The 20,396-nt window shown below is 43.3% G+C and overlaps 1 protein-coding gene across 11 annotated transcripts in view; it reads right to left on the bottom strand.

Annotated features, from left to right (window-relative positions):
• The window catches only part of ARVCF (ARVCF delta catenin family member), a 640,643-nt gene that overhangs the window by 22,199 nt on the left and 598,048 nt on the right, over nucleotides 1–20,396 (bottom strand). For 7 of the 11 annotated variants that reach the window (XM_042441597.1, XM_042441595.1, XM_042441594.1 and 4 more), the window contains 5 exons: nucleotides 9,945–10,072; nucleotides 9,387–9,537; nucleotides 6,611–6,803; nucleotides 3,071–3,185; nucleotides 1,128–1,218 (listed from right to left, as the gene is read on the bottom strand). In XM_042441597.1, coding sequence (XP_042297531.1) covers nucleotides 1,128–1,218; nucleotides 3,071–3,185; nucleotides 6,611–6,803; nucleotides 9,387–9,537; nucleotides 9,945–10,072 — 678 coding nt within the window. The remainder of the gene's footprint in view (nucleotides 1–1,127; nucleotides 1,219–3,070; nucleotides 3,186–6,610; nucleotides 6,804–9,386; nucleotides 9,538–9,944; nucleotides 10,073–20,396) is intronic. The other 4 variants (XM_042441599.1, XM_042441602.1, XM_042441596.1 and 1 more) reach the window with 1 other exon arrangement.

Here is a 20,396-nt window from a genome sequence, read left to right as displayed (position 1 = left end):
TGGGCAGCCAATGGAGATCTTTCAAAACCGGTGTTATATGGCTGGTCCTGGAAGCACCAGTGACCAGCCGGGCTGCCATATTCTGCACCATTTGCAGCTTAAAACATAATAATGAAGATCAGTGGAACACACTCCCTCGGAGTGTAGTGGAGTCTCCTTCCTTGGAGGTCTTTAAACAGAGGCTGGATGGCCTTCTGTCAGAGATGCTTTGATGGAGAGTTCCTGCATGGCAGAATGGGGTTGGACTGGGTGGCCTTTGTGGTCTCTTCCAACTCTACGATTCTATGATTCAAAGGTCAAAGTTCAGCACCTCTATTAAAAGAATCTTCTCCAACAGCCAGTTAAAAGGCAAAGGACTGGCAGAAATAGAGCTGAGGGTGCAACCAAGCCTCCTGTGGGAGAGAATGAACCAGCCTGGGAGCAGCCACCAAGAAGGCCCTCTCCCTACCAAATGCGTGTGTGATGGCACTGGGATAGAGCGAAAGCCCTCTTCCAAGGACGGTAAAACATGGGCAGACTTATAAAGGGAGGCAAAAGCAGCTCTTGAAGGCATTAAGTTTCTCTAGAACTCAGGGATGGGGATCTGTTGGGATCCTGGAGGAAGGACCAAGGGTTGTGGTCAACCCACAGGGCACATGATTCCCACTCTGGTTTTAGTCACTGTACTGGGTAGAATGTGGCAGGTCTGGACCAACATTTATTGTCACTCTAGGGCTATGGAAACAATGCCGCCAAAACAACTTTCTCGTATCAAGCTCAGATGGCATGAACAGTCTGTGTTTTAACACATGTGGTGCTATTTATGTGCTTGGCCTTTTCATTCTTTTTCTTTACTAAGCAGCTACCTTGTGAGTGTGTCCATGCCTGTGTGTGTAAGGGGTATATGTGTGTGTATGTGTGTGATCCAGATCAGGGCCTCAGTGTGGAGGAGGGGGGCCCCCATACCAGCTTCAATCCATTCTGGGTTCCCACAGCTGTGGTTTTTTTGTTTGTTGGTTGCTAAATGTAAACCCATAGACAATGGTTCATTGTGCAATTAACATGATATCTGGTTTAGCTGATCACACTGTTACTATCCTCTCTGTTTTTGCTGTGGTCAAGACAGCACTACTGGGATTAGCACAGACCTTGACTTTTGTCCACAAGAGGCAGAGTGCTGTCATCGTAGCCCGATTTGCAAGAAGTACCTTTGGATCCCTTAGGAGTAGCAGATGCCGACTAGAACAGAGAAGAAAAAAGGCCAGAGTCAGCAGCTTTCAGGGAGCCAAGCAGAAAGCAAAATCCACTTTAAAAGGGTATCATGAAAAAGGCATTCTGAGAAAAATGATCTGTGTTCTACTTCCTATTTTTAGAATGATGATGCTCAGCAAGCACACTGAAATCAAACTTTTCCACACTGATGCGTACACTGTGTGCTCTATGGTGTTACTGGGGTTAAAGCACTGGAGATTTGTAGCATGGCAACAGACATTTATGAATTCTTATTTGCAAAAAATATTATAGTACTTATAGCAACTGGGAGACCCAGTTTGATGTAGCAGTTAGGATGTTGGACTGAGACTTGGGAGACCTAGGGCTGAATCTCTACTGAGCCACAAAGTTCACTGGGTCATCTGTGGCTAAGCACTAATCCAGCCTGATCTACCTCACAGGGTTGTTCAGGGGATTAAGTGGAGAGAAAGTAGTCATGTATACCACCTGGAGCTTGTTGGAAGAAAAGTGGCATACAAAGTTAAACAAATGAATTAATGAACCTTTTTGATGTTAAGACATTTTGGAATTGCTCTCTCTAATAGTAAGTCAGATGGTTGCAATGCTTGCTTGACTTTAGTATGACTTTCCAGAATTTATGGAGGGTGGCCTGCAATGAAATGTTGCGTTGCAGTGCATCTTCTCTTTCTCATATGAGTATTTTTCTATAGGCTTCCGGATAGTTATGCCTAGGATATACAGGATACTATAAGGAGTTCAGGCAGGGCAGGAGTTCAAATTCTTCCCTAGTTTTCTGTTTCTCCTTTCCCAGCTCTGCTTTTACTCCAAAGAGTGCTAATTTTATATTGGTTTTCATGTGTGCTGTTCTTTGATCATTTCATGGTTTGCATTTAATATTTTCAATTTGTTATATACCATCAGGTGAAAAACCCCACTGGTTATTGTGTGGTCTCAAAGTGAAACAAGCAAAGAAGCTGACTGTGACCACACTACGACTAACCAAGCATGCACAGACTTCACTAGACTGTTTTTAGGAGTCTTCACGGCTTAATTTGTGTAAAATAACTTTTTCTGTAAAAGAGATGCAGGTGCTACTGCAACATTTGCTTCTTTCTCAGTGTCTCTTTTGCCTCCACTCAGGTTGACACCACTAGAATTTGCTATTAAAAGAAGCTACATAAACTACTGGAGGCTGCAATCCTGGAAACTCAATAGGGATGACTTCTCAACAGATGTCTACAGGACGCCATTGATAAGCATTAATTTAATGGGGAAAAAAGATAAATGGTAAAGCAGGATGGAAATGTACAGCTACCCCACTGTTTTCATGGGGATCCGTTCCGGACCCCCCCCCCCCACGTGAAAATGGAAACTCTTATATATTCAAGCCCCATTGGCTTGAATGGCTGCGCACTCCTGCACATGGCCCTGCGTGCACACCATTTTAACCAATGGGGCTCGTCCTTCCATGAATAATCGAGACCGCGGACTTCAAGTCTGCGAAAACGGAGGGGTGACTGTATAAAATAATAGGTAAGTCTTGCCTACGTCTTTTGTTTTCTGTCTTCTCAGATCCTACTAGCTTTGCTAACCTACTTCCCCTAGTTCTAATGGTACCTTCATCTCTAACATGCAACAATATAAATAAGAACATATTTCGACACAATAAATTGATTGTGTGTCTAGCCAAATCTGTCTTTCCTTAAAACAGAATCTGGATTTGTTTTAGTGGAAATAGAAAACAAGTCTGTATTTTTTCCTATACTTTTTCTATATACACCACTAGTGGAGGCCAAAATAAACTACTGCAAGCTCTCGTCTGCTCTGGCTACAATTCTCAATTAGAATTTATCTTCACCTGGAAATGGGATTTGTTCCAGCCTTCCTTCTGCAAAACACTCCGTAGGTCTTTATAACTCCAGGTCATTTGAAGAACATGCGAGGCTGCCTTTGTTTCCCTGGAGGACTGGCTGCTTTTGGAATGGAGGGAGGTGCAAGGAGAAAGGATACACACACAAAAATCAAGCATTAAAAATCAAATACATTCAGATATTTCAGCCGGTAGACAATTTAACTCATAACAAACGGTATGGAAGAATGGGCTGGCCATTCCTTTACAGTACAGTATATCTGAAGATATTTTTAAAGGTCAGTTCCCAAGACCATGATCATCACACGATACATTTCTTTATGATTATTAAGACCTGATGGTTAGACTCAGCCAGTTCTGGAACTCTTTGCACACAGAAGCTTTGAATGGCAAACATAAAGTTGAACCCAGGATAAGCAGCACTTCCCCAGTGATTGCACAAACTGGCTGTAAAGACCTTTGCCAGGGCTCTCATGAAACCCTACATTTATGCCAATATTAATTTGTATTCCTTTGTTAACTGTCTACATTTCTATACCAGCTTTCAGCCAAATCACTGATGGTGAGGTACAGTTTAAAGCAATGGTTTACAAGCTAAGAGAGCTGACCCCAGAGGACAAAAAAGAAATGCAGGGAGAAGAAAAAGGGCACATCCAGGTGAAAACCTCTTTTTATAGGGTTATTTAAAGAAGTTTAAAATGAACGGATGGAATCATCACTGTAAATAACCATTCCAAATGGAGGCCAATGGTAGTTGGAACCAAGTAGGCTCAAAGTGTGATCCTTACTATCTCACCTCCCTCCCAATAGAACCAAATGAAAGTGGAGAAACTTTCCTTAAGAAGAGGGTTGAATCAGTTGGCCATAGAGTGATGGAGGTCTCCTCTCTCTCTGATGGAATTCAATGGAAGGAGCTACTGACAAGGGACAGTGCAGTGGGCCCACCACATTTGCTGTGTTAGGGACAGAGGACCCCCATGAAAGTGGAAAAACTGCAAATAAAAAACAAACCACTATTTATTTTACCTGAGAGAACACCTCTTGAGGTCCTCCAGAGCAACTCTATGGTCAACATCTGCTGGACGTTGATCACAGAATTATCCTTGAGAACCTACAAATGCCTAGAGAAGGGTTCTCTCTAGGAATCTCTAGACCACGATTTCAAACTTTTTGCCTTGCATCTGTCATAGGATGAATCTGTGACAGGGAGAGAGATCTGCCACTAAGCCATGCCTTGGAACTCTAGGTCAAGAATCAGCAGCTTCTGATCAAGGTTCCCACAACACCAGGTTTAACGGCTTTGGCTTATGAAAAGTATACAGGTTACACGTGTGTGTAAGCTGTAACCTGTAAGCGATAGAGCTTGGAGGGGTAGAATATGCAACTAGAGGCCTGCTTTCCAGTTATCACAAAGAAGGCAGCTTCTCTCCAACTCTGTTACAGCTCAAATGAGAGTCATTTGAGATTATTACCCATTTGCTGTAGGTGGGCCAGTTTATGTTGTTAACAGCCTGATCGTTGCCACCCATATAATGGAACGTTGCAAAGCACAAACATTTCCCACTCTGCCAATAAACACCCAGATTTCCTTAAATGATGATGCCTGATAAATGTGTGCTTGAAGCTCAGGAACAGAGCAGGCATCAAGGGAACCTGTCCCAAGATGACTGATCGTTTCTTTCTATTGATCATTTTATTCCATTGTATCCAAACCCAACTCAACCAATTAACGGCACTGATTTATGATACAGAGATATGGCATGTCCTTTGAGGGCCTCAACTCTGCACTCACATGTCTAGCTAAAGCAAGGGGCTGATGTTAGTGATGCTGCTGAGGTTTTTTATTTCTTATTTCACAAATGTGAAGGTTGGCAGCTTCTTAAAGTTCACGAGCAAAGCAAGCACCACAGCTCCAAAAGTTTGTTTCTGGCTTGGAACTGTAAAGGGGTTTTGGCAATGGCAGAGACAACTTTTTGAGACATCAGTCTTGTATATGAGTGAACAACCTGCAGCTCTAGGGTGGTGGCCTTACTTCAAAAGCGCTCTCATCTATGTGTTTTTCTCTGGAGATCCCAAGAGGAAAGTGGATGGCAGGAAAAGTAAGCAAGAAAAAGGATGGTCTCACCCATGCTTGACTTGAACGCAAACCAACACCCATATGCAGTTGCTGGTGCCATAACTCAATGGAAAAGGAGGCACAAAAGCACAACATTAGAGCACGTGCTTTGCATATTGGAGGTCTCGGGTTCTATTCTGGCTACTCTAGCTAAAAAGACCAAGTAGCAAGACCCTGGCTTGGAAATTTTACTAGTGTCAACTTTTTCAGACTTGGTTGCTCATGCTTAGTCCAACTGGTCATTGGGCAAAACCTTCCTTCATTATAATTTTCACCATATATTTGCATGGTGATAGTGCTGCTATTGTGACCCATCTAAGATAAAAGTAGCAAGCAATGAATTAAAAAGGAACAAGTAATGAAGTACCGTATATACTCGACTATAAGTCAACTTCATGTATAAGTCGAGGGCAGGCTTTGGGGCCCAAATTATGGATACATCGAGGATAAAACTTAAGAGCATGTAACAAAGGATCTAAAGGATGAAGCAAAGGAAAACAATGCCAAAGAAAAAAAATATGGATGCCGGCTGTGAAGGCCTTTGACTTCACAATGCCAAAATTGCAGGAGGCCTAACTGTTTGTGTTCATACTGAAGGATGGATGGATGAGAAAACACAGGAAGGTCAGTGCTTCCAGGACAGGTTACACTGTTGCTTTTCACCAGGGGATGTTTTCTATTTTTATGAGAGTTAAGGTACAGTACTTACATTGACCCATGGATAAGTCGACTCAGATTTTTGGGTCAATTTTTAACTAAAATTTCTAGACTTATACATGAGTATACACAATACTTTTAAAAGGCAACACCCCATGCTCTAGTCTGAAGCCAAATATTGGTTTTGTCCAATGGGTTCTCATCACTTGCCGGCAGCACACAAGTTCTGGAGAAGAAAGATAAGGGAATCCTTCCTGAATCCTGCCATCCAGGAGGAGCAACCATATCTGAATGGTTGAACACTTGCTGTGAATATAGGAGACCCTAGGTTCAATGCACAGCCTCTCTAGCTGTTGTGATCCACCTTGTGTCAGGTTGCAAGACAGTTGTGGGTCCAAACCCAGTAAGTGAAGACTAGTAGATCAGTTGACACTGGGCAGGGTGGATAAGTGACCTCACCTTATAGTAGCTTCCTAAAGTTCAAATGTTAGTCCATTCACCATCTTAACGTCTAGCTTTAAACTTCAGTTAAAAGGACTATCACTAAGGTAGCTCCTCCATCTTCCATGCCCATTAGAACCACCTCTTCTAACATCACTGGTGTTGTAATGGGCAAGATCACCACCTGAACATAAAGGGTCACCCTACCAGTCAGAGCAAACAATACCATGCTTCATGAACAAATACTCTGACATGCCATGAGGCAAGTTCCTGCATCTTTGCTTTCCCATATTGAGCAAGAGCGAAAGGCTAACCTCGATTTGCTGATAGCAACTAGCTTCTGAATGCCTTGCGTCTGGATCAGGGACCTGGCATTTTCGGAGCTGTCAGTAATGATTTCGTGAATGGTGTTCAGGACTGCAACCACGGTGTCCTCCTCCAGGTTTTTTGAAGATCTCTGTTGTCTGCTAGGCAAATTTCGTACCAGCTCACCCATGGCATAGCTACCTGAAGAACCGAAAGCATTCCCATTAGTCAAATCTGATTGTTCCACTATATGGAACCATAGCACAAGGTACAGAGGTCCCAGGTTCATTCTTCAGATAAAAAGGTAGTAAGATGTAGAAAAATATTTCCACCTGATAGACTGGAAAGCTATTAACAGAGTAGGTAATGGGATTGGATAAAGGGTAGTTAACCAGGTGCCTTCCAGGTGATTTAAAATACAACACCCACCAGCTCCAAACAAAATTGTCAAGGCTGATTTGATTCATAGACAAAGCACTTAGAGGGCACCATGTTGTTTCTTCTTGATTTAAATTGGTGTGTGGAAAGTGCAGTCCTGCAGGCCATATATGGCCCGCATCCCTGAGCCCCTCAAAGCCTGTAGCTTTCACCCACTTGAAATCTTTTTTTCCAAGCAAAACATTGTTCCACAAATTAAAAAAAAAACATACAGAATAACACAACACCTCTACCCGCTCCCTGGCAAAAATCAACCCCCCAAACAGAAGTATAAAGTGCTCCGATTGCCAGAGCGCTCCAATTGCCTATGTGCAGATGGGGCGGGATATAAATAAATTTTATTATTGTTATTATTATTATTACTTCTGGGACCAATTTTCAGCTGAAAGTCGGGAAATGCAGTGGGGGCACAAGGGCAAAAATCAGCCACCACTATAGGTGCCCATCCCTGGAGTAAGGGTCTGGCTTAGTGTAAGGAATAACCTATATGTGACTGAGATTTTTTTTTGTTTTTTTGTTTTTGTTTTTTTGTGGGGAACTACAACTTACAGACTATCCAAGGCAGCCTGGCCATTGCTGGCTGGGAGATACCAGATTCTGTACTCCAAAAAAGTAACTTTTCCGAGTTCTGCAAAGGATGCCAAGACTCATGCCCATTCTGGATTCAGTTTCTCTGCTCACACTCATCTGATAGTAAATCAAGACCATTGTATTCAGAAATTAAATGTGATTAAACATCTATATCCCATTTCATTTAGTTAGTCCCTATGATAGCTCCTTGTGATTATATGATAGCTACAAAATCTGCATTGTAGAATACTCTACCATGAAGAGCGAGGTTAGTTCAGTATGTTTTAAGTGCATTTCCTGAAGCTCCGGACCCCTTTTTAGGGGGGAAGGTGTCTGGAAAAATCATTGCCTGAAAGTGAGCATGTTCTGGAAGCCAGGAGAAAGCAGAGTATCCCACAATGCAGATTTTGTAGCTGTTGTATTTTATACTTCACGGCCTCATCAAATGGGCACTAGGAGACACATTGGTTAACACCACACATTAATGCTCATGCATGCACAGACAGAATGGCTCTGTGGGGTCCAAAACAAAATTGGCTAGCCTCTCTGTGCTTTCCCTAGAACAAGGTGCACATAACATTCATGTTACGTAGCATTTTAAGTGCTTCCAGAAGACTATGCGCTAAGACCCCCACATGGGCCTTTTAGCATTCAGCGAGATAAAAGCTCTAGGACTCTTTTTAGTTTTATTTCTTTGGACCATTGAAGGAAAAACCTTTGGATGGAGTGGGCAGATTACTAATGGATATAGTGCACTTCACTAGAAATGGCCAGCAATGGACTTCTGCCTGTCCAATATCCCTGTCCATTGACAAATATGGTAGCTACATTACTTCTGGGGACAGGGAAATGGGATAGGTACCATGATGCAATATTTTAGCTGCAACTTTTAAGGTTTTTAAGGATGTCTGGAACACAGACATCTACATGGATAATTAAGTATCAGAATTTATGAAGGCAATGACTAGGGGTGCATCCATACTGTAGAAATAATGTAGTTTGACACCACTTTAAGTGCTGTCATCCTATGGAATCCTGGGATCTGTAATTTTACAAAGTCTTTAGCCTTTTCTGCCAAAGAGTCCTGGTGCTGCACCAAACTACAAATCCCAGGATTCTGTAAGATGGAGCCACGGCAGTTAAAGTGGTGTCAAACGGCATTATTTCTACAGGGTCGATGCAACCAGGGAAAGAGCCCATTTTCTTTAATAGCACTATGATTTCAGAATGCTCTCCCCAGGTTTGCAAGTCCAGCACTTTCAAGTACCAAAAACCTTTCAAGTACCAGCCTCCTTTTTACTATTTTGCCCAAGTATTTGGTAATTTGTTGAAACATCTATCAACATTTTAAAAATGTCAGTGTGGAAGGAAAGACTCTTCCGCTGCAGCAAACAGGCCAGAGGTGAGCAGAAGACTAATCTCAATGCACTGATAAAACTCTAGGAGGTGGTATGTAATAGACTGAAAAAGATGTATGACTTGCAAGTGTTAGACAGTGGCAACAACAAAATGACTCCCACTCTCCTTAAATCTTACTACTGAAAAATTTTCAGATAGTCAGCAATAGGTTGTTAAGGGAAAGAACTGGGAGCTCCATCCAGTTCTGATATTCAATGCTCTGTTTCAATGCTCTGAGAATTAATTCTAAGAGTGTGCTTCTAGCACTAAGAGGATTGGTGGATTGCAGGATTGTAGCAAAGTCTGAAGTCTTCCCATCCCTAGTATATCTGCCCTGTGCTCCTTTTAGGGACCAGCTTCATGGATGCAGGAACGCACCTATGAGGTCCTTATTGCGACGATCCATGGAGAGATTTCTCAGAGCGATGGACACCGCTCGCACCACCTTATCGGAATCAGACTGCAGGAGCTCCACAAGAACTGGTAGGCCTCTCTCCTTTCGCACAGTTGCCCGGATGTATGTGGACCACTGATCAAAGGGAAGCAAGGAGGTGTTGGTAGCGGAAAACAAAATAAGACAAAATTAGGAAGGTCTCCAAGTCTGAAGCATGTGTTTTGACAGTGTAAGATAAAATAGAGCCCGAACAGAGAGGCCAAAATAAAGCTGCTTTGGGTCACTTTGGAGGTATGCTGTTTAAATGACACACACATCTTATGAATCCAAAAGCTGAGCCAAAGCCACGCTCCAGTCCTTAGGACTGGAGTGTGGCTTTGGCATGACTTCTGGCCTCTTAAGTCATATGTGTCATTTAAACAGCATACCTCCAAAGTTACCCAAAGCAGCTTTATTTTGGCCTCTCTGTATGGGCTCTTAGTTAGAGGAACACAAGAAAGCAGCTAAATAACATTAATGATAAAAGACAAGATGGAACTTACCGTCCAGTTTCCAGCACTGAGATTCTGCAGAGCACCAGCTGCAGCTTCCAGAGTGTTGAAATTCTGACTTTCTGTGAGAATGGAGAGGTAAAGCCGCACCACCTCCGGTTGGTAAAGCAATTCAAACCCTAAAGGTGAAGAGAAGATGCAAACCACATCTCAGATTTCTACCAGTTTCCAGGGGTAGCTGCGCTAATCTGCAGCAGCAAAAACAGAAGTGGAGATTTAGGAGGTTATCGCAAATCTATTTTCACCCAAACCGGGCAAGGGCTGGGCATGAATGGGTGAAAACGGATCTTATCGCACACCTCTCTGCCCAACTCAGCTGCATCATGTACCTGATCCAGACTCCTGGTGTATTTTTCATATCAACAATACTTTCTCGTCCTTCAAAAAGTACACTAGGAGTCTGGATCAGGTACATGATGCAGCTGAGTTGGGCAAAGAGACGTACAATAAGAACCGCTTTCACGCATTCAAGCCTGTGCCCGGATCGGGCGAAAACAGACGGCGATAATCTCCTTAAAGATGAACAAATTGATTACATCTTAAACTTTTGTGGACAAGATTCTACTTCATCACATGCATGAAAGGTCACCCTCAGTGGGCAGGAATGTGGGTGTATGTGTGCGGGTGCATGTTTGCACCTGCAAACACATATATGTAATATGTATATGCAACTACATATATTATACATGGACACGTACATACTCACGTCTATACCCACACAGGGAAATCCAGCAAGTACCGTCAGTGACAATTCAACAAAAGCTTAAATGTCAGCAAAGTACAGCAATCGTTAACCATGTCAGTAATTTACGATTACACAAGCTTCTAGGCAGTGCTAAGTAAATTAGCACATAATATTTGCACTTAGGCATCGCTTTAGCTGTCATGGCTCCATGCTATGGAATACTGGGATTTGTGCTTTTGTGTGAAATATTTAGCCTCCTCTGTCAGAGCTCTGGGGCCACAACATAGTACATACCATAGGACTGCATAACATGGAGCCATGACAGTTAAAGCAGTGCCAAACTGCATCAATTCTGCAGTGTGGCAGCAGCCTGAGACTAAAGAGGGGACTCCAGCTAACTTACGACCTTTTGCCACAGCCCTGGCCACAAGTCCCACAAGAGAAAATCGTTTTCTCCTCTTTGTCTAGGTGCTGCAAAGTACCATAGCAATAGCATTTACATTTCTATACCACTTCATAGTGAACTAAGCACTGTCTAAGTGGTTTACAATCTGTAAGCCAATTGCCCCCAACATGCTGGGTCCTCATTTGACCAACCTACAAAAGGATGGAAGGCTGAGTGGACCCTGGACCCCTTCCTGGAATCAAACCCGCAACCTTGTGACTGCAGGACTGGCATTTAAACACCAAGGCTCCCTACCATGGATTTCAAGCACAGCATCCAGAGCCCTCTGAATTCCCTGAGAGGGGGGACATTTGTCAAATATTCATAGGATTGTTTTTGTAGCTGCTCTACTTGAGCAGCTGGATGCCTCCCGTTCATGTACACACTGCAACACGTGGCAAACCAGACCGCAAATTCACATGCATCTCTTTGTAGCTGCCTGCATCCTAATGAATCCAGCTGCCCCATTTGCAGGAGGTATTTAAAAAAAAATTATTACATGTTCTTCCAGCTGTGCACAGTACCATCAAACCCTTCCTTGAAGTACCTTTCCAAGCTGATTCCTGCAAGGTGCAGCTGTTCCAGCTTCCATTAAGCACCTGCTTGTCTCTTAAATCCATTGCCTTAATTTCCAAAATCATCTTTAATTATTTCCCCCCACAGTCTTTGCTCCTTTTGTCTAATATATAGATAATTGTCTACAGTGGTGTTGCTGATGTTGTTGTGGGGTTTTTTCCTTTTTTAATAAAATCAACACAAAGACAGGACTTGAAAAAGACAAAAAAGGTCAGTCAAGGCTGGTAATTAGCCGACAAGACAAAACAAGACAAGAACAAAAAGCAAAAGCTAATTGCTGTTTTGCTCGTTCATTCAAAACCATTGCAACTTTGCAATGAAAAGCCCGTCTTGGCAGGAGTCAACTGAAAGGTCTCCCTAACCATTTGAACTTGCCAGTGGAACACAGGTTTGGTGTGCGGGTATATGGCTCTTGCATTTATAAATTGGTGGAAACTACTTTGAGCAGTTGTGGTGAAAATGGGATATAAATCTACTAAATCTACTGAATCTATAGTAATCCAAGAGAATGTGTATGTGCATCTTTGCCACAGAGCCTAAGACCATGAAATCCAGACACCTGAAACTCTGCATGTATACTAAGGGAATGCCGTAGAGCACATATTTCAAAATTTATACAGTTTGAGAATGGATCGGTTAATGTTAGTTAGCTAAAGTTTTCTTGAAGGGCTGTACAGATGGGCAGCATCTAACTGCCTCTTTAGCGTCCGAATTGGTGCAGCACCAACTGCATGCCATGGCACAGATCTGGCTTCCGGAGAGTGTAAAAAGCGGCTCCTTTTTGTGTCCTCTAAAGGGCGTCATAGCCATGGTGGCGCAGCTTTGTGACGCCTTTTCGGCACTGCACCATCTAGAAGGGTGTGCAGCATCATGACATGATGGGGGTGGAGTCATGGTGTCTGGCATGGAGACACCACCATAAGCCTCCTTTTCTAATCAGAGGAGTTTATCACAGGGAGGCAAATTACATAAATGCCATGCAGAAACAAGATTTAAAGGTCTAGGGGCGGGGAAGGGAGCACTTTTGCAGGTTGTTTTTCAGACGTGTTTATGTAAAGGAGAAATAACGCGACATTAATCCAAACGAAAAGTCGCCCAAACTCACTCCTTTTTACTTTCAGAAGTTCCTGAAAAGAAAAAGGAGCAGGTTTTGGCGACTTTCCGTTCCGGTTAATGTCGCATTATTTTGCCTTCACACAAATGTCGTCTGATAATCTAACCGCATTTGCGGGTTTTGTCCACTTTTTGTTCGGAGTAACTCCCGACGTAATTTCAAAACCTATCCATTTTTGCGGGTTTTTTCCTAGTTTAAATTCAGTTTCTGCACGGGATCCATCCCATGTGCTAAACTAGAGAGACCAAGCTGTAAGCAGGCTTGAAAGTTTGTTTTTCCACAGGGCCTGTAAGCACCTCCAGGACTGACGGGAATCTTTGCAGTTCAGGACTTATTCTGCTCAAAATTCACACATGACATTTTTATGGATGGAACGCCATTTTCTGCGCAAGAAACAGCACCCTGTTTTCTGTGCAAAAACCACATGGAAATGAGTGGCCAGCTACAGGATTTTCTGCAGAGAAAGCAGCCTTTTCTCTAGTCAAATTATTTCCTGCACAGAAAAGAAAAGCAGTTTTGCCTAAAAATACCACATGACAATTTTAGGCAGAACAACTCCCCAATGGCAAATGTCATAAAAAATGTGAGTCGAAGGCTTTCACAGCCGGCATCCATAGTTTTGTGAGTTTTTCGGGCTATGCGGCTGTGTTCTGGAAGAGTTTATTCCTCACATTTTGCCAGTGTCAGTGGCTGGCGTCTTCATCCAGCCACCGATGCTGGCAAAAACATCAGGAATAAACTCTTCCAGGACACAACCGCTAGCCTGAAAACCCCAACAAAACTATGTTCCAGAAGAGGTTTGCCATTGCCTTCCCTTGGGCTGAGAGGACGTGACCCAAGGTCACCCAGTGGGTTTCATGGCCAAGCGGAGAATCAAACCCTAGTATCCAGGTACATAGTAATCTGAAACGCAACAAAAAGACAACTGGGAAAATACAAGCATTGGGAAGTAATTTTTAGGTTCGTTTATATGTCAAGTCTAGATTAAATGGAGAATGTTTGGTATAAATGAAGAAGAATGAGATTTGTGGATGTAAGTATAATATAGACAATTTGTATTGTTGTATATGTTGTGTATGTTTTTTTTAATGTAAATTGTAATAAAATGCAAATAAAATAAAATAAAATAAAAACCCTAGTATCCAGAGACATAGTCCAACACTCAAACCATCATGCCACGCTGGCTCTCTGAAAAATGAGAGACGAAGACAAACTGAAAGAGAAAAACACAACGAAAGAAATGGCAAAAAATTGGGAGAAAGTGGCAAGAAAAAGAGTAAGCAAACCAGACAATATGGTAAATGCAAACTACGTGTTGCAAGCTGTGGCTAAAGATGGCTGATGGATAATGTGAAATGGCGAATGAGTACAGCACTAAGGTGTAGCATAGTGCTTCCAAAACTTTAACCCGCAGGTGTTTTGGACTTCAGCTCCCAGGAACCCTGGACAGTTTTGGCCAAGAGTCAAGAATTCTGAGAGCTGAAGTCCAAAAACATCTGGAAAACCAATGTTTGGGAAACACTGCTTCATCAAATGGATGATTATTCCTTATTATAAAGGGACTGATCTCAGCTAGTTGAACTTGGGCCTGAATCGATGCCATGGATGTCCACCAGATGGCAATCGGGATTCTCAAAGCTGAGCTATCGACAAGGTCATATTTTAAAAGCGGCATGCCCTGGTGAGAAAATGCAAAGCACTTCCTAAGCAACTGCGAAAAAAAATCAGTCAAAAAGGAAGACAAACAAACATATTATTAGAATGGAAACCAAATTGTGATTTTTTTTTAAAAAAATAGTGCATTGGATTTAGCGCACTGCTGGACTCTAGCCTTTTTTTGAATGACGCATCAGTAGCTTCATTAGTAATGGTGACAAGTTCATCTTTTTTTTTCAAAAGGAAAGACAAAAACGTAATAGTGTTGATAAAGACACACAGTGTCTGTGGTAGTCGGAAAGAGAACTTTGACCCGGTCTGAAGAAATGGGGGGCAAAGGAGCTACTAGATAGAGTAAATTGTCCTTCCATGTGCCAGCCTGAAAGCATGAAGGAGCACATATTGTACCGCCAGCCCTGCCCTGTTCAATTGGGATTCTGCACATCAGCTTGCTCTATGCAAGCAACCCGAACGTCAAGATAACACTGAAGGGATGTCTTCGAAAAACAGGGACAGTTTTTTTTAAATTTATTTTTAGAAGCAGCACAATTGTAGTCAGATCTGGCAGTAAGGTGCTTAGAATGATGGATGGAAAGTGCGGCGCTGTGCTGATAAAGACAGAAAACAGAATGTCACGCAAGGAAGGAGGGAGGAGCAGAGACATCGTCCCGGAACCAGCCGTCAAAAGCTGCTAAGGAGAATTTGAAAAAGAGAAGGCCCCAGAGGTAGCGCTGAAAGCAAGGATGTCATTATATCAAGAGCTGCCAGGGCCAAAACCAGGAACCCTTTCATATGCAGTTGTGCCACGTGGTGAAATTCGAGAGAAGATCTGATGATGATTAAAACTCTGTGGTAAGAGGGAAATGCCCCGGTTCTGGTGATGAACCGGCTGGCCATTGTCTGTTTGTACCAGAACCGGGGTTTGCGCCATGCATCATTTGGTCCCCCCACTGAGAGGACAGGGACAAGCCATTGTATTTGGCCCATCTGGACAGGGCTCTAGAGAGGAAGAGCTACGAAGCATCTTGCTTGGAGTGGGATGGATATGGAAGGATCAGAAAGTAGAAAATGAAGTGATGTGGAAAAGTCAGAGACAGGGCAAGTTTCTCCTTCAAGACTTTGCTTGGGCAACAAAGTTGGTTGACTCTGGTGCATTTCTACCTGACCCTTGGAGCAAGTGTGAGTCCTGGCTTCTGGTTCTCAACTCCCGCCTCGCATGACAGCCGCCTGAGGCTCAAGCTTGGGAAGATTGCTTAGGCAGGACACAGCACTACATAATATTCTTAGTGTATAACTTCAGGAAAGGAGTGTATAAAAATAAACCTGATGCGACTCATCGCGAGCTTGAAAACACCTCATATCCCAAAGACAACTAGCAAGAAAAGAGAGCAGAATTTAGCATGTTCCTTTTTGAGACTACAACTCTCTGGCTGGTGAGTTCAAGAAGTCGTTGTCCCAAAAAAGTAACTCTTCCAAAGCTCTGGAAGAGAGTGTGCCCATGCTTCAAATGCTAATTTGATGCGGTGGCTTAGTGGTTAAGATGCCAGTTCTGGTGATTGGAAGATCCAAAGGTTGGCAGTTCAAGGCCCGAGTGCTGCATAATGGGGTGAGCTCCTATCACTAGTCCCATCTTCTGCCAACCTAGCAGTTCGAAAGCATGCAAATGCAAGTAGATAGATAGATACCACTTCGGTGGGAAGGTGTTCGGTGCAGTCATGCTGGCCACATGACTACTGGAGTCGTCTTCAACGCCGGTTCTCTGGCTTAGTAACAGAGATGGGCACCGTCCCCTACAGTCAGCTACAACTAGATATTCATGTCAAAGGACTACCTTTACCTTTTTGTTGGGAAAGACAGTACTGTGAAAAGGCTCAGAAACTTAACCACAGATCAGACCATGCAGCCCATCCACCTCCCAAGAACCAAGGCAAATCCCTCCATTGGAAAAGCCCCAAAGGCATGCTTTCCAACCTAGAACCTGCAAATGTGTTGGACTACAATTCCCATCACCCCCAGTTTGGCTTTCTGAAGGTCAAAAATGATGTTGGCATGGGAGGTAAGGAGCACAAGACAGGCTGCTGGATGACCCTGTTCGACACCCACTCTTATTCTTTCTCCCATCAATGCACACACAGACAGACAGACAGGCAGAGATAGAACTCAATGGAAGACTTCACAGGTACTGGCAAAAATACACCTCCTCCATTTCTGCTCAGACCGGCTGAAACCTTTCAACCCAGATTCTCAAATGCTTGACATCCAGCAGAAAATTCAGTGCTCTTTCCATTCTGAATGATTGCTTGCACACAACTCTGCTCACGGCGGGGGAGATTTTCCCTGCATTGCCAACTTGCGCCACGCAGCTTAGTATGCCTGCCGTGTCCCATGCTCCATTTTTACCACTTGATAGTGTTAATTAGCTACTACTCTTCCCCACCCCACAAAAGTTAAAGCTGCCTGTCGCCTCTTCTCCGCTCTGCAAGCGCTGTCATGCGTCCCCAAAGGAGACCCAAGCGCTTCTAAATCCCACTTGGCTGCATCTGCCACACTGCTGTCAGGCAGTGTCTCCATACAGTTGCTGAGTAGCAGAAGCAGAACAAAATAAAATAAAATAAAAACAGCCCTCCTGGATGCTTTCCAATGCCACACTACTGTCAGTTCAACATAGAGGAAAGAAGGAAGGAAGGAAGGAAGGAAGGAAGGAAGGAAGGAGCACAACAGGTATCGCATGCTCTAGCACCACCACCACCAAAGCCCACATATCAAAGAGAAAAACCTGTGGGACTGAACCAGCAAGGAGGGCTGATGCCAGGAAAAAAACGCTGCTAGATACAGTTGACTCTAAGGTGGATGGTAAAATGACTTCCTTAAGGTGCCCACAACCTTTGGTTTATTGCAATTTAGTGAGTGTAAGTATCTCTAGTCACATCTCTGAGGCTTGAGAAAGAACGGAAATGCATCTGAGGAATGCATCGGAGGAAGTAGACTTTAGTGTACGAAAGCTCATGCTGCCAATTTCTTTCCTTCCCAGAGAGGGTTAGATTGGCACACTCCCGACTTTCTTTTTGTAGACGAGTAAAGACTTTTTTGTTCTGACAGTCAATTGCTGGGCGACTGGAGAAGACCCATCTCACCGAAGCTGGATCTTGCTAAGTGTTGTGCAGGAGTGTATGTGCATGTTTAATTATGTATGTTTTAATTGGTTTTTAAGTTTTTGGTTGTTTAATCTCATTTGAACTTTTATATTTTGTGAATGATTAACAATGTGTGTTTTTTTTAAATTTGTTGCAAGCCATTTTGAGTCACAAACTGGGAAAAAGGCAAGATAGAAATAAACATTAATAACAGCAGCAGCATTAGCAGTAGTTCAGGCAAACAATGGCGTTTATCACATGGGAGGAATTTCTCTTAATTTTGAATGAAAAGAAAGTGGGGCCAGAACGCATTCAGCAAATTTAAGTGAATTCGAATTGCATTCGAACTGACTTTCCATTGCCCAAAAATAGCTTGCCATTGCCCGAAATTGCGTGAGGTAGTCTATCACACAATAACGTGAAACCCCATGATTGCGTGCGGACTGACTTCTCATTGCCCGAAATTGCATGAGGTAGGCATGTGGTAGTTCATCACGAAATAACGTGAAACCCTATGATTGCGTTCGGATTGCCATTGGATTATACTTCCAATTTCCCTTGTTTGATAAACTCCAAAGCTAACTTGGAACAATCATGCTCTAGGAGTATGCTGCAGATCCTCTGCAAGTGTATGCTCCTTTACAAGTGTTATTTGATGCTGACCCATGACATGGGCCTTGGGATACACTTAGCCTCTAGTGCCACACAGTGCTGGGCTGGGAGTCTCATTTTGGACTTGCTGATAATGGATAAACCTCCTACATGAAGAAATAATGAGCGCTGCGGTCCAAAATATGCCGAGGATGATGAAGGAGAAAAGTCAGAAAGGAACTACAAAGCCGACAGGAGAGAGAGCCATATTGAAAAAAACAGGCTGCTTAGATATATACAATGTCCCAGCTCCTATTGATTTCTACTCAGTGTTTAAAATGTACAAAACATTTGGAGCCATTATTGAGAACTTCTTTGCATGCTCTGCTAATAAGGTGCAGTTTGAACACGGGAAGAAGATACAAAGAACAAGTGTGGCATGCGTCGCTTGGAAACAGTGTGTGTATCTGTGCCTTCAAGTCCTCTGTTGACTTGTGTCAACCCCATGAATTCCATAGGCAAAGAATACTCAGAGGCTTCCTTGCTCCTCATTAGTGTATTTATATTTACACTCATCTCTCCAGAACCACAGATTCTGCATCTGCAGTTCAAAAATATTTCTATCCCAAAAAATCCTCAAAAGCAAACCTGGACTGGGCTGTTTTATATTAAGGGATGCCAATATACAATGTCATTGTATATAATGGAACTTAGAATCATAGAATAATAGAATCCTAGAATTGGAAGAGACCCCAAGGGCTATCCAGTCCAACCCCATTCTGCCATGCAGGAACTCTCAATCAAAGCATACCTGACAGATGGCCATCCAGCCTCTGTTTAAAGACCTCCAAGGAAGGAGAGTATACCACTGTCCGAGGGAGTGTCTTCCACTATCCAACAGCCCTCACTGTCAGGAAGTTCTTCCTAATGTTGAGGTGGAATCTCTTATCCTGTAGCTTGCATCCATTGCTCCGGGTCCTATTCTCTGGAGCAGCAGAAAACAAGCTAGCTCCCTCCTCAATATGACATCCATTCAAATATTTAAACAGGGCTATCATATCACCTCTTAACCTTCTCTTCTCCAGACTAAACATCCCCAGACTAAACATCCTCATATGGCATGGTTTCAAGACCCTTCACCATTTTAGTCTAACCCTTCCCGGATGCTCCATCCCAGGGTTTTTCCTGGAGAGAAAGCCCAGGAAGGCGCAGCTGGGAAGGGCATGTGAGCACACTCCTTCTCTTCCTCCTCCATCCCTTGTGTCCCGGAGCAGCCAGAAAGGAGGAGAAGGGTCCAACTGGGTGTCACCCCTTTTCTTGGTGTCACCTGGTTGCACCCCCGCACCCCCTAGTAATGCCCCCAGGGGTGCTCCTGGATTCGTCACTTCAACTGTCTTCTCAGATTGATGCGACAGCCAGGAGTGCCTGTTATCAGCTTCGGCTGATACGCCAGTTGCGCCCCTACCTGGAGCAGCGGGACCTAGAAACGGTCATACATGCTCTAGTAACCTCTCGTCTTGATTACTGCAATGCGCTCTACATGGGTCAACCTTTGTGCCACATAGCTCCAATAGATTCAAAACATGGCAGCCAGACTGGTTGCCGGAAAATCCAAGTTCAACCATATTACACCTATTTTAAAATCACTACATTGGCTGCCTGTTAGCTTCCGGGCACAGTACAAGGTGTTGGTTATCACCTGTAACACCCTACATGGCTGGGTCCAGTCTACTTGAAGGAACACCTCCTCCCATACAATCCTCCCGCACACTCCAATCCTCTGGGAAAAACCTTTTACAATCTAGAAAGACCAGATTGGCGGTGACCTCCTGGAGGTCCTTCTCTGTCACCACTCCAAAAGCTTGGAATGACCTGCTGGAAGAGATTCGCCAATTATCCTCACTCGAGGCTTTTAAAAAGGCGACAAAAACCTTTCTCTTCCGGCAGGCCTTCCCCGATTGATAATGTCCAGAACCAACTGAATCCCCCCTCCTTTTATTGTTTTTCTTATTTGTGGTTTGTTTAGCAATTTTGTCATATTGTTAAGTATTTTTAACCATGTTTTATTGTTTAATTTTATACTTGGTAGGGAGGATTGGGCTGGGGTCTTGTGGGGCTTGTTGTTTTTATTGTTGTAAACTCTCCTGTTACCCACCTCTATTCTCAAAATGGAAGAGGCTGGATATAAGTAAATTATTATTATTATTATTATTATTATTATTATTATTATTATTATTATTAT

Source organism: Sceloporus undulatus, chromosome 10, assembly GCF_019175285.1.
Source record: "Sceloporus undulatus isolate JIND9_A2432 ecotype Alabama chromosome 10, SceUnd_v1.1, whole genome shotgun sequence".
NCBI lineage: Eukaryota > Metazoa > Chordata > Lepidosauria > Squamata > Phrynosomatidae > Sceloporus > Sceloporus undulatus.
This window is presented reverse-complemented; position numbering and strand designations above follow the sequence as displayed.